Source organism: Leopardus geoffroyi, chromosome D1 (assembly GCF_018350155.1).
Source record: "Leopardus geoffroyi isolate Oge1 chromosome D1, O.geoffroyi_Oge1_pat1.0, whole genome shotgun sequence".
NCBI lineage: Eukaryota > Metazoa > Chordata > Mammalia > Carnivora > Felidae > Leopardus > Leopardus geoffroyi.
The window spans coordinates 5967725-5981904 of record NC_059329.1 but is presented as its reverse complement, the minus strand read 5'-3'; the positions used below and the strand labels follow the sequence as shown (position 1 = coordinate 5981904).

The 14180-nt window shown below is 38.0% G+C and overlaps 1 protein-coding gene across 2 annotated transcripts in view; it reads left to right on the top strand.

Moving 5' to 3' along the window:
• The window catches only part of CWF19L2 (CWF19 like cell cycle control factor 2), a 158492-nt gene that overhangs the window by 41790 nt on the left and 102522 nt on the right, over window positions 1–14180 (top strand). For both annotated transcript variants that reach the window (XM_045482652.1, XM_045482651.1), the window contains exon 8: window positions 9062–9723. In XM_045482652.1, coding sequence (XP_045338608.1) covers window positions 9062–9723 — 662 coding nt within the window. The remainder of the gene's footprint in view (window positions 1–9061; window positions 9724–14180) is intronic.

Here is a 14180-nt window from a genome sequence, read left to right as displayed (position 1 = left end):
CTCACCAGGTTACTTTCTTAAGATGAATTACTAAAAACAAAATTGTTATTTGAAGGATAGGGATACTTAAAGTGAGTTGTATATTAACAAATATCTCTACAAAAAGGATCAAACAAATTATATTTTCATTACAATGACTCTTATCACATGATTTTGTTAGTCTTCATAGTGTGCTACTGTGCTAAGCAGTTTTTTTTTTTTTTTGCTTTTATTTTTGCTTACTAATGCACTGGAATGTTTTTTCATATTTTTTTTGTCATTTGTATTTTTTTTTTAAATGTTTATTTATTTTGAGAGAGAGGGTGCATGAGAGTACGTATAGAACTAGGGAAGGGACAGAGTGAGAGGGAGAGGGGATCCCACATTGCAGAGTGTGATGTGGGGCTCAAACTGATGACTATGAGCTCATGACCTGGGCTGAAATTAAGAGCTAGATGCTCAAGTGACTCAGCCCCCCGGGCGTGTTGGCCATTTTTGTTTTTAAGTGAATCGATTGTTGATGACATTTACCCATTTTCCCTTTGGGATATTGATTGCTTTAAGATCTTTTAATCTGTTGTAAATTTTTCTCTCAGTTTCATGTTTAGTTTTTACTTTGTTTATATTTGCTATGGGTAGGTTTTGAACATTTTTACCTAACAAAATCCATCAGGTTTTTCTTTCATCACTTAATATTCTTGCTATAATTCACTGAAAGGCTTTTGTCACCCAAAAAATCATAAAAATGTATGTCTGTATTTACTTTGAGTATTTGCTCAGTATTTTTTATGGGTATCTTTCATCTTTTTGGAATATATATATATATATATGTATATATATATATATTTGTGTATGTTGTAAAGTAGGTTTCTAACTTTATGTCTTCAGATAGTCATTTATAATTTATTGAATAAGTTTTCCCACTACTTTGAAATGACACGTTTATTATATATTAGTTTGTCTTTTATAAAATGAGTCTATTTTACTGTCAAATCTATTCTGTTGATTTTTCTGCTGTTTCCTGGAATTAGTATCCTACTCTTATAATTATTGTTGTTTTCAGTAACTCATGCAGATAGTAAATGATTAGTGAACACCTACTGTGTGGCAAGGTCAGTCTTTTCTTATTAGTTATTAAAAAATTAGCTCTTCATTCTTACACATTTTTCGGTTGTTGTTAAATGTAAAAAAATTGTTAAAAAAATGTAGAAATTGTTTTGTCCAGTTCAAGCTCAACTGAAACATTTTCCCAAAATTTGTCATAAACTTACATATCTTTTTGGAATTTTGATTTGAATTTAACTAAATTTAACTAAATTTAACTAAATCAGGGATGATTAATATCTTTATAATGTTGAATCATCCTAAAATATTGGACATTTATTCAAATTTTCATTTATATTCTTCAGTAAATTTCTCTGTGTAATTACTATGCATGTGTCCTTAAGGTTTAAAAATCTTTTTTTCTATTTTATATTGGATCTTTTTTCCTTTGTGGGTTCAGGCTTGCTGTTGGTGCTAGAAGGCCATTATTCTAAACTCGCGTCATTAAATCTAATTTTTTAAATTAGACTCGCGTCATCTGGAAAGATATTTATATACAAATGATTTCTTTGCTTTATCCCCTCACTATTAATGATGTTTGATCTTTTTTGTCTTCTCAAAATAGAATTTCAGAACTTTGATAGAAGCCCTGGAAGCTAGTTCTCTTGTTTTTCCATGTAAATGCTAGCTTCTTGCATTTAAGATGAAGATTATCATCTTTAAAAAGTATCCTTGCATTCAGAGTTTAGTAGATAGTAGAGGTGTTCTTTTGTTTCCTTTTTTAAAATTATAAATGGGTATCTTAATTTTTATGAAATAACTGTTGTGATGTCCTTTGAGATGATAGGATTTTTTTTCTTTCAGTTGATAATGAGATGAATTGTGTTAATACATTTCCTAATGTTAGACTGCTCTTGCATTCTTTGACTCCTATTTGATCATGGCATTTCCTTTAATATGCTACTAAATTAAATTTGTTAATATCTTATTTTGAACTTATATCTTCACTTACATATGTAATGGCCTTCAGTTTTCTTCGTATGTTATTTTTATTAAATTTTTTTTATTTTAATTTTTTTTTCAACGTTTATTTATTTTTGGGACAGAGAGAGACAGAGCATGAACGGGGGAGGGGCAGAGAGAGAGGGAGACACAGAATCGGAAACAGGCTCCAGGCTCTGAGCCATCAGCCCAGAGCCCGACGCGGGGCTCGAACTCCCGGACCGCGAGATGGTGACCTGGCTGAAGTCGGACCCTTAACCGACTGTGCCACCCAGGCGCCCCATTTTTATTAAATTTTGATAGGGTTGTTATAAGTTTATTATTTGAATTGTGAAGTTTGTTATAATTTCTGAATGCTTTAGAACAGTAAAAACATTGGCTTTGTAGTCAAATAGTCCTTAATTTCAATATACGTTTTCTTCCTCTTTTGGTGTGTGGCCTTAGCTTCCTTTTCTCCCCGTTATAAAAACACCTCTATTAAATAGCAACCTCGTAGGATTCTTGTGAGCATTAATAATAATTTGGGTCCTTTTCATGTGCCAAACACTGTTGAAGTGCTTCATGTATAATTAATTAATTTAATACCACAACAGTACTATTATTCTTATTTTGCAAATGAGGAAACTGAGGCAGACAGAGGCTAAATAACTTAACCAAGATTAGATGGTTAATCAGTAGATTTGAACCCCTAGGTATTGTCTCCTAAAACTCATTTAAATGATGTAAAATAGGTAACATAATGAGAATTGGGTAAATTGTGGTAATTGGTGTTTTTTTTATCATTACCATACTTTATTGACTCTAAGAAGCCACTAATGGTAGATACACCATTATTTCATGTATCAATAAGAAAGTAAAAAGCTGCCTTTAAGGCAGTGTTTTCATTATGAAACTGCCCTCCCTCCTGCCCCAACCCCCTCCGCTGCCATCATTTCTGTTCTGTTCATATCGTTACTTGATTTAAGAAACATGTCAAATATATAATTTTAAATAATTAAAAAAAATGAAACATTAGGGATTATCTCTCCCTAGGCTAAGATAATAAATTTACCATATTTTGATCCTCCATCTCACCTTTCAGACTTGGTTAAAATAATTTGAAAAAAAAATTCTAAGTTTTAAATTTCAGTTTGTTAACATATTGTGTAATATTAGTTTCAGGTGTACAATGTAGTGATTTAGTCCTTCCAGACATCACTCTGTGCTCATCACAGCAAGTGCTCTCCTTAATCCCCATCACCTGTTTCCCCATCACCCCACCTACCTCCCCTCTGGTACCCATCAGTGTGTTCAGTATAGTTGAGAGTTTGGTTCTTGGTCTGCTTCATTTTCTCCCTCTCTCTCTCTCTCTCTTTTTTTTTTTTTGCCCCGTTTGCTTGTTGGTTTTGTTTCTTAAATTCCACATATGAGTGAAATCATATAGTGTTTATCTTTCTCTGACTTATTTCGCTTAGCATAATACTCTCTAGCTCCATCCATGTTGTTGCAAATTGCAAGATTTCTTTCTTTTTTATGACTGAGTAATACTCCATTGTGTGTATGCCACGTCTTCTTCCTCCATTCATCAGTCAACGGATACTTGGGCTGTTTTCATAATTTGGCTATTATAGATAATGATGCAATACACATCAGGGTGCATGTATCCCTTTGAATCTGTATTTTTGTATTCTTTGGGTAAATTCCTAGTGGTGTGATTGCTGGATCGTAGGGTAGTTCTATTTTTAACTTTTTAAGGAACCTTTGTTTTCCACAGTGGCTGCACCAATTTGTATTCCTACTAACAGTGCAAGAGAGTTTCCCTTCCTCTGTCTTCTCACCAATACCTGTTGTTTCTTGTGTTGTTGATTTTCGCCATTCTGATAGATAATAATGTAATATCTCATTGTAGCTTTGATTTGCTTTTCCCTGATGATCAGTGATGTTGAGCATCTTTCGTGTGCCTGTTGGCCATCTGGATGTCTTCTTTGGAAAGATGTCTGTTCAGGTCTTCTGCCCATTTTTTAATTGGATTATTCATTTTTTAGGTGTTGATTTTTTTTTAATTTAAAGTTTATTTATTTTGAAAGAGAGAGAGAATGAGCAGGGGAGGGGCAGAGAGAGGGCTGGGGGTGGGGGGCGACAGAGGATCAGAAGTGGGCTCTGTGCTGACAGCAGAGAGCCCAATGTGAGGCTTGAACTCACGCATTGTAAGATCACGACCTGAGCTGAAGTTGGATGCTTAACCAACTAAACCACCCAGGTGCCCTGAGTTTTAGAGGTTTTTTTTTATATATTTTGGATACTAATCTTTTAGCTGATATGTCATTTGCAAGTAATTTCTCCCATTCTGTAAGCTGCCTTTTAGTTTTGTTGATTGTTTCCTTTGCTGTGCAGAAGCTTTTTATTTTGATGTAGTCCCAGTAGTTCATTTTTGCTTTTATTTCCCTTGCCTCAGGAGACATATCTAGTAAGAAATTAATGGGTCAATGTCAAAGAAGTTCCTGTCTGTCTTCTCTTCTAGGATTTTTATGGTTTCATGTGTCACATGTAGGTTTATGCCATTTTGAGTTTGTCTTTTTGTGTATAGCGTAAGAAAGTGGTCCAGGATCAACCTTTTGCTTATAGCTGACCAGTTTTCCCAACACCATTTGTTGAAGAGACTATCTTTTTTGCATTGGATATTTTTCTCTGCTTTGATTGAAGATTAATTGACCATATAGTTGTGGGTTCATTTCTGGGTTTTCTATCCTGTTCTAGTGATCTATGTGTCTATTTTTGTGCCAGTACCATACTGGTTTGATCACTGTAGCTTTGTCATATAACTTGAAGTCCAGAATTATGATGCCTGCCTACAGCTTTGCTTTTGTTTTTCAGGATTGCTTTGCCTATTTTGGATCTTTTGTGATTCCATACAAATTTTACAATTGTTTGTTCTAGCTCTGTGAAAAATGCTGTTGGTGTTCTGATAGGGATTGAATTAAATGTGTAGATTGCTTGGAGGTATAGACATTTTAAAAGTGTTCTTCCAATCCATGGGCATGGAATGTCTCTCCATTTTTTTGTGTCATCTTTCCATTTCTTTCATCAGTGCTTTTCATAGTACAGGTCTTTCATATCTTTGGTTAGGTTTATTCCTAGATATCTTATTGTTTTTGGTATAGTTGTGAGTGGGATTGATTACTTAATATCTCTTACTGCTGCTTTATTATTGATGTATAGAAATGCAACAGATTTCTTTATGTTCATTTTGTGTCCTGCAGCTTTGCTGAATTTGTGTTTCAGTTCTAGCAATTTTTTGGTGGGTTTTCAATATATAGTTTCTTGTCATGTGCAAGTAGCAAAAGTTTGACTTTTTCCTTGCCAATTTGGATGCCTTTTCTTTTTGTTGTCTAATTCCTGAGGCTAGGACTTCAGGTACTATGTTAAATAACAGTGGTGAGAGTGGACATTCCTGTCTTGTTCCTGACCATAGAGGAAAAATTCTCAGTTTTACCATTGAGGATGATATTAGCTGTGGTTTTTTCATAGATGGCCTTTATTATGATGAGGTATGTTCCCTGTAAATGTACTTTGTTGAGGGTTTTTATCATGAATGGATGTTGTACTTTGTCAGATGCTTTTTTGAATCTGTTGGAATGATCATACGGTTCTTTTCCTCTCTCTTACTGATATTATCACATTGATTGATTTGCAAATATTGAACCACCCTTGCGGTCCAGGAATAAATCCCATTTGGTCGTGGTGAATGATTTTGTTAATGTACTATTGGAAGTGGTTTGCTGGTATTTTTCTTTTTTTTAATTTACTTCCAAGTTGGTAGCATATAGTGCAACAATGATTTCAGTAGGAGATTCCTTAATGCCCCTTACCCATTTAACCTATCACTCCTCCCACAACTCCTCCAGCAACCCTCTGTTTGTTCTCTATTTTTAAGAGTCTCCTATGTTTTGTCCCCCTCCCTGTTTTTATATTATTTTTGCTTCCCTTAGGTTCATCTGTTTTGTATCTAAAATTCCTCATATGAGTGAAGTCTTATGATATTTGTCTTTCTCTGACTGACTAATTTTGCTTGGCATAATATCCTCTAGTTCCATCCACATAGTTGCAAATGACAAGATTTCATTCTTTTTGATTGCCAAGTAATACTCCATTGTATATGTATATATCTTCTTCTCCATTCATCTGTTGATGGACATTTGGGCTCTTTCCATACTTTGGCTGTTGTCGATAGTGCTGCTATAAACATTGGGATGCATGTACCCCTTCAAAACAGCACACCTGTATGCCTTGGATAAATAAATACCTAGTAGTGTAATTGCTGGGTTGTAGGGTAGTTCTATTTTTAATTTTTTGAGGAACCTCTGTACTGTTTTTCAGAGTGGCTGCACCAGTTTGCATTCCCACCAGCAGTGCAAAAGACATCCTTTTTTTCCGCATCCTCACCAGCATCTGTTGTTGCCTGAGTTGTTAACGTTAGCCATTCTGACAAGGTGATGTGGTATCTCATTGTAGTTTTGATTTATATTTCCCTGATGATGAATGATGTTGAGCATTTTTTCATGTGTCGGTTGGCCATCTGGATGTCTCTTTGGAGAAGTGTTTATTCATGTCTTTGCCCATTTCTTCACTGGATTGTTTGTTTTTTGGGTGTTGAGTTTGATAAGTTCTTTATAGATTTTGTTAATTTTTTTTTTCAACGTTTATTTATTTTTGGGACAGAGAGAGACAGAGCATGAATGGGGGAGGGGCAGAGAGAGAGGGAGACACAGAATCGGAAACAGGCTCCAGGCTCTGAGCCATCAGCCCAGAGCCTGACGCGGGGCTCGAACTCACGGACCGCGAGATCGTGACCTGGCTGAAGTCGGACGCTTAACCGACTGCGCCACCCAGGCGCCCCTAGATTTTGGATACTAACCCTTTATCTGATATGTTGTTGGCAAATATCTTCTCCCATCCTATTGGTTTCCTTTTGTTTTGCTGATTAGTTCCTTTGCTGTGCAGAAGGTTTTTATTTTGATGAGGTCCTAATAGTTCATTTTTGCTTTTAATTCCCTTGCCTCTGGAGACGTGTTGAGTAAGAAGTTGCTGTGACTGAGGTCAAAGAGGTTTTTCCTGCTTTTTCCTCGAGGATTTTGATGGCTTCCTGTCTTCCATTTAGGTCTTTCATCCATTTTGAGTTTATTTTTGTGTATGGTGTTAGAAAGTGGTCCAGGTTCATTCTTCTGCATGTCACTGTCCAGTTTTCCCAGCACCACTTGCTGAAGAGACTGTCTTTATTCCATTGGATACTCTTCCCTGCTTTGTCAAAGAGTAGTTGGCCATACATTTGTGGGTCCATTTCTGGGTTCTCTATTCTGTTCCATTGATCTGAGTGTCTGTTCTTGTGCCAGTACCATACTGCCTTGATGATTACTGCTTTGTAATACAGCTCAAAGTCCGTGATTGTGATGCCTCCAGCTTTGGTTTTCTTTTTCAGGACTGCTTTGGCTATTTGGGGTCTTTCTGGTTCCATGCAAATTTTGGGATTGTTTGTTCTAGCTCTGTGAAGAATGCTGGTGTTGTTTTGATAGGGATTGCTGGTTTGCTAGTATTGTATTGGGAATTTTTGCATCTGTGTTCATCAGGGATATTGGCCTGTAGTTCTCTTATTTGGTGTTGCCTTTATCTGGATTTGGTATCATGGTAATGTTGGCCTCATAGAATGAATTTGGAAGTTTTCCTTCCATTTTTTTAAAAAAAATTTTTTAACGTTTATTTCTGAGACAGAGAGAGAGAGAGACAGAGCATGAATGGGGGAGGGGCAGAGAGAGAGGCAGACACAGAGTCTGAAACAGGCTCCAGGCTCTGAGCTGTCAGCACAGAGCCTGACGCGGGGCTCGAACTCATGGACCGCGAGATCATGACCTGAGCCAAAGTCGGATGCTTAACTGACTGAGCCACCCAGGCACTCCTGGATAAGCCCTTCATATGTGGAAATTCGCTCGGGAAATTTTCTTATATTATTCTTATTACTGATATTATTGTTATATTGTTAATACTTTGCTCTATTTTTGCTCTTTCCTTCTGGAAGTACCCATATATGCATATTAGATTCTCTAGAGTTAATTGTCCTTGTCTTTTTTCCTTATAACTTACATTTATTTACCATCTTTTCTTAAGTAGACAGAATTCCCAGACTAGTGTGGAGTTCACTAATTTGGATGTTTTCTTTTCTTTTGTTCACTATATATATATGCATATTTTTGGACACGTAGTTTTCATTTACAAGTTTGTCTTGTTCTTGGACTGTTCTTTTTTCATGAAAATCTGTTTTGTTTTAGTAATGTTGTGACCTCTTGAATCTCAGTGACAGTAGGAATTAATTTTTCATAAATGATATCTTCGCTGTTTTCTGTATTATATTTTGTTTTAGTGCTGGGCATTTGGTCTAAGTGGCCCCACATTTGAGTTCTTATATTTTTTTCATTGTTTGGTAATTTTTTGTTGATTAATCATATTTTTTTAAGCATTTATCTTAGGATGATATATTAGTTTGCTAGTGCTGCCATAACAAAGTTCCACAGACCAGGTGGTTTAAACAACAGAAATTTATTTTCTCACAGTTCAGGAAAATTGAAGTCCAAGATTAAGGTGTTACAATGTTTGGTTTCTTCTGGAGCATATCTTTTTGGCTTATAAATGGCTGCCTTCTCTATGTCCTCACATGGTATTTTCTCTTTGTGTACTTATCTACTATATCTCTTTGTATTTCCATATTTCTTCTTATAAGAACATCCATCAGGTTGAATTAGGGCCCAACTGAACTTCAAGCACCTGTCTCTAGATGCTGTCATGTTCTAAGGTACCAGAGGTTAGGGCTTCAACATATGAGTTGGGAGAGGGCACACTTAAGCCCTTATCGGGTAGAATGATTGTATGGGTTCTTTCTTCTCTCCTTTATCGGGTTTTTCTGCATTGTGCCATATGATGGTGTATCACAGCACAATGGCAAATGGGGGTACGAGTCATTGAACCTTTCTTAATTTCAGATATCTTGTTTACTTTCTCTCCTTTGTAGTCAATGGAAATATTTCAGTCGAAATTAGAAGAAGCTGAAAAAACTGCATCCACAAAAGAAGAGTGTAAACGAGAACGGTGGAGGAGACCAACATGTTCAGATAAAGCACAAAGTAGTCAAGAAAGTAGAAAATCAGACTTGGTAAAAGATAATAAAAGTTCAAGGGATAGATATAGTTCAACAAGTATTACAAACAATGTCAATAAAGAAAAGTCTAGTGGTGATGAAAAAGATAATAGGTCTGGGTCTTCAGAAACGTATAGAAGACAATCCAATCCGATCCAAAATCAAGAGTTTTCTTCTCTTGGAAATTTGAAACCTAAATTTTTAAGACCCTCTGATGATGAAGAACTGTCATTTCATAGCAGGGGCAGAAATTTTGACCCATCTAGTTCATCTTCAGTACTGGTCACTCAGGATTCTGTGCATCGTAGTTTTCGAAAACCCACAGAAAACAGTGAAGAAAGTTCATCGTCATGGAGCCAATCTGGTAGGAGAGAAGGAGACAGGAAACATTCAAATCAACGGTCAGTGGACACCCGTGGCAGTGTCGGTGATGGGCACATTTCTGAAGACACAAGAGAAAAATCATGGGACGAAAGCTTGAGAGGTGATTCTGTGAAGAAAGAGCATGTGCAGGATGCAAAGTCTTCCTCTGCTGGGTATTCTGTCATTTGTTTATTAAGCTGTTAAATGTTAAATTTCAGAAGATTCAAAGAAATTGAGCCGTATTTTTAAGAAATCAGTTATTAATGAGATGTGAGTTATAATCTGTTTCTTAAATTTTGTGGAAGAGATAAGATTTGCCCATTTAACAAATCAGTAGTTTTGTTTTATGGGTTGCATTTATTTCATTTCATGGTTTCATTTAATAAATGGAAGAACTCAGTAGCTATATTAGCTCAAAATCTGTTGCTTTTTTGCACATTAAAATATTAAATGAGTTAATAATCCTTTGAAATGGATATGCCACAGGAGGTATTTTGGTAGATTGTGCTCCTGCTGCCATAATTGCTTTCAAAGGAAACCACTTAATTGTAAAGCATAATCATAATTGTAAATATGGCATGCCTGTCTGGAGGTAGCCCTCATATGAAGTGAAAAAGATACACAGAAGATCCTGTAGATGAAAGCATGAATTAATGGACTGTTTTGCAGACAAAGAAATAATCCACTTTGGACAGTTGACTGGTTTTAAAGATAATGTTAGAGTTTTAAAAGGGTGCCTGGGTGGCTTAGTTGGCTGAGCATACAAATCTTGACTTCTGCTTAGGTCATAATCCCAGGGTCATGAGATTAAGCCCCACGTTGGCCTCTGTGCTGAGTGTGGAGCCTGCTTAAGATTCTCTCCCTCCCTCCCTCCCTCCCTCTCTCTCCCTCCCCCTCCCTCTCTCCCTCTCTCCCTCTCTCCCTCTCTCCCTTCCTCCCTTCCTCCCTTCCTCCCTCCTCCCTCCTCCCTCCTCCCTCCCACCCTGCCCATCCCCTGCCTGCATGTGCGCACCCATGCTTTCTCTCAAAAGAAAAAAAAAGGGAACTATAGGTAGGTTAGTGGTTGTACCTGTAGTAATTAGGCATAGCACTCACTGGTGTTACTATTCTTGCACCTCTTGTACTTATATACAGAGCTGAGTCAGTAGAACAGGAAACCCAGGTTGAGTGGGATCAAACCTAGGAAAAATTGACTTAGCTATAGAGTTGGTTGTATTGGAAATAGCCATAAGTGGGGAAAAAAGTGTCCAAAGAATAATGAGTAGCTTAGAATGGTCATTAAAATATGTTTTTTTTTTTTTTTTTTTAAATTTTTTTTTCAATGTTTATTTATTTTTGGGACAGAGAGAGACAGAGCATGAATGGGGGAGGGGCAGAGAGAGAGGGAGACACAGAATCGGAAACAGGCTCCAGGCTCTGAGCCATCAGCCCAGAGCCTGACGTGGGGCTCGAACTCCCGGACCGCGAGATTGTGACCTGGCTGAAGTCGGACGCTTAACCGACTGCGCCACCCAGGCGCCCCTAAAATATGTTTTAAAATACCACCAAATGAATAGGACCCTCAAGGAAGAGGTTTTAGGAAATAATAGAAATCACTGGTGGCAGTTGTAGGTATAAACGTTGTGGTTTGGGGTCATGATTATGGCAAATCATTTTTCTTAATCCCATCTGAAGCCGTGGATTATAAAGCACCATGTTCAGCTTTCAGTGGGAGGAAGCTGGCAAAACCTGGACTGAGTGATGGGAGCCCCAGTCAGATGGGCTCTGGTTCAAGGCAGGGTTTTGTTCCCAGGAAACCAAAGGAGAAATCTGGTTGTACTGACTGGATAAACAGGACAGGGATTAGAGAATGTCTTATGCTGTCTACATATATAATTGTCCAGCCTTTGCTCCACCTACTCTGGAAGGTAACTGTTTCTAGTCCCCAGCTGCTGGCACTAGGAGACTCATACTTTTTTTTTTTTTTTTTTTTTTCAGTATATGAAGTTTATTGTCAAATTGGTTTCTATACAACACCCAGTGCTCATCCCAAAAGGTGCCCTCCTCAATAACCATCACCCACCCTCCCCTCCCTCCCACCCCCCATCAACCCTCAGTTTGTTCTCAGTTTTTTTTTTTTTTTAAAAATTTTTTTTTTTTTAATGTTTTTATTTATTTTTGAGACAGAGAGAGACAGAGCATGAACAGGGGAGGGGCAGAGAGAGAGGGAGACACAGAATCGGAAGCAGGCTCCAGGCTCTGAGCCATCAGCCCAGAGCCCGATGCGGGGCTCGAACTCACGGACCGCGAGATCGTGACCTGGCTGAAGTCGGACGCTTAACCGACTGCGCCACCCAGGCGCCCCTGTTCTCAGTTTTTAAGAGTCTCTTATGCTTTGGCTCTCTCCCACTCTAACTTTTTTTTTTTTTTTTCCTTCCCCTCCCCCATGGGTTCCTGTTAAGTTTCTCAGGATCCACATAAGAGTGAAACCATATGGTATCTGTCTTTCTCTGTAAGGCTTATTTCACTTAGCATCACACTCTCCAGTTCCATGCACGTTGCTGCAAAGGGCCATATTTCATTCTTTCTCATTGCCACGTAGTACTCCATTGTGTATATAAACCACAATTTCTTTATCCATTCATCACTTGATGGACATTTAGGCTCTTTCCATAATTTGGCTATTGTTGAGAGTGCTGCTGTAAACATTGGGGTACAAGTGCCCCTATGCATCAGGACTTCTGTATCCCTTGGGTAAATTCCTAGCAGTGCTACTGCTGGGTCATAGGGTAGGTCTATTTATAATTTTTTGAGGAACCTCCACACTGTTTTCCAGAGTGGCTGCACCAATTTGCATTCCCACCAACAGTGCAAGAGGGTTCCCGTTTCTCCCCATCCTCTCCAGCATCTATAGTCTCCTGATTTGTTCATTTTAGCCACTCTGACTCGCGTGAGGTGATATCTGAGTGTGGTTTTGATTTGTATTTCCCTGATGAGGAGCGACGTTGAACATCTTTTCATGTGCCTGTTGGCCATCCGGATGTCTTCTTTAGAGAAGTGTCTATTCGTGTTTTCTGCCCATTTCTTCACTGGGTTATTTGTTTTTTGGGTGTGGAGTTTGGTGAGCTCTTTATAGATTTTGGATACTAGCCCTTTGTCCGATATGTCATTTGCAAATATCTTTTCCCATTCCGTTGGTTGCCTTTTAGTTTTGTTGGTTGTTTCCTTTGCTGTGCAGAAGCTTTTTATCTTCATGAGGTCCCAGTCGTTCATTTTTGCTTTTAATTCCCTTGCCTTTGGGGATGTGTCAAGTAAGAAATTGCTGCGGCTGAGGTCAGAGAGGTCTTTTCCTGCTTTCTGCTCTAGGGATTTGATGGTTTCCTGTCTCACATTCAGGTCCTTTATCCATTTTGGGTTTATTTTTGTGAATGGTGTGAGAAAGTGGTTTAGTTTCAATCTTCTGCATGTTGCTGTACAGTTCTCCCAGCACCATTTGTTAAAGAGACTGTCTTTTTTTTTTTTTTTTTTCCGTTTATTTATTTTTGGGACAGAGAGAGAGACAGAGCATGAACAGGGGAGGGGCAGAGAGAGAGGGAGACACAGAATCGGAAACAGGCTCCAGGCTCTGAGCTGTCAGCACAGAGCCCGACGCGGGGCTCGAACTCATGGACCGCGAGATCATGACCTGAGCCAAAGTCGGATGCTTAACCGACTGCGCCACCCAGGCGCCCGAGACTGTCTTTTTTCCATTGAATATTCTTTCCTGCTTTGTCAAAGATGAGTTGGCCATACGTTTGTGGGTCTAGTTAAGGGGTTTCTATTCTATTCCATTGGTCTATTTGTCTGTTTTTGCACCAATACCATGCTGTCTTGATGATTACAGCTTTGTAGTAGAGGCTAAAGTCTGGGATTGTGATGCCTCCTGCTTTGGTCTTCTTCTTCAAAATTACTTTGGCTGTTCGGGGCCTATTGTGGTTCCATATGAATTTTAGGATTGCTTGTTCTAGTTTCAAGAAGAATGCTGGTGCAATTTTGATTGGGATTGCATTGAATGTGTAGATAGCTTTGGGTAGTATTGACATTTTGACAATATTTATTCTTCCAATCCATGAGCACGGAATGTTTTTCCATTTCTTTATATCATCTTCAATTTCCTTCATAAGCTTTCTATAGTTTTCAGCATACAGATCTTTTACATCTTTGGTTAGATTTATTCCTAGGTATTTTATGCTTCTTGGTGCAATTGTGAATGGGATCAGTTTCTTTATTTGTCTTTCTGTTGCTTCATTATTAGTGTATAAGAATGCACCTGATTTCTGTACATTGATTTTGTATCCTGCGACTTTGCTAAATTCATGTGTCAGTTCTAGCAGACTTCTGGTGGAGTCTATCGGATTTTCCATGTATAATATCATGTCATCTGCAAAAAGTGAAAGCTTAACTTCATCTTTGCCAATTTTGATGCCTTTGATTTCCTTTTGTTGTCTGATTGCTGATGCTAGAACTTCCAACACCATTTAAACAACAGCGGTGAGAATGGACATCCCTGTCGTGTTCCTGATCTCAGGGAAAAAGCTCTCAGTTTTTCCCCGTTGAGGATGATGTTAGCTGTGGGCTTTTCATAAATGGCTTTTATGATCTTTAAGTATGT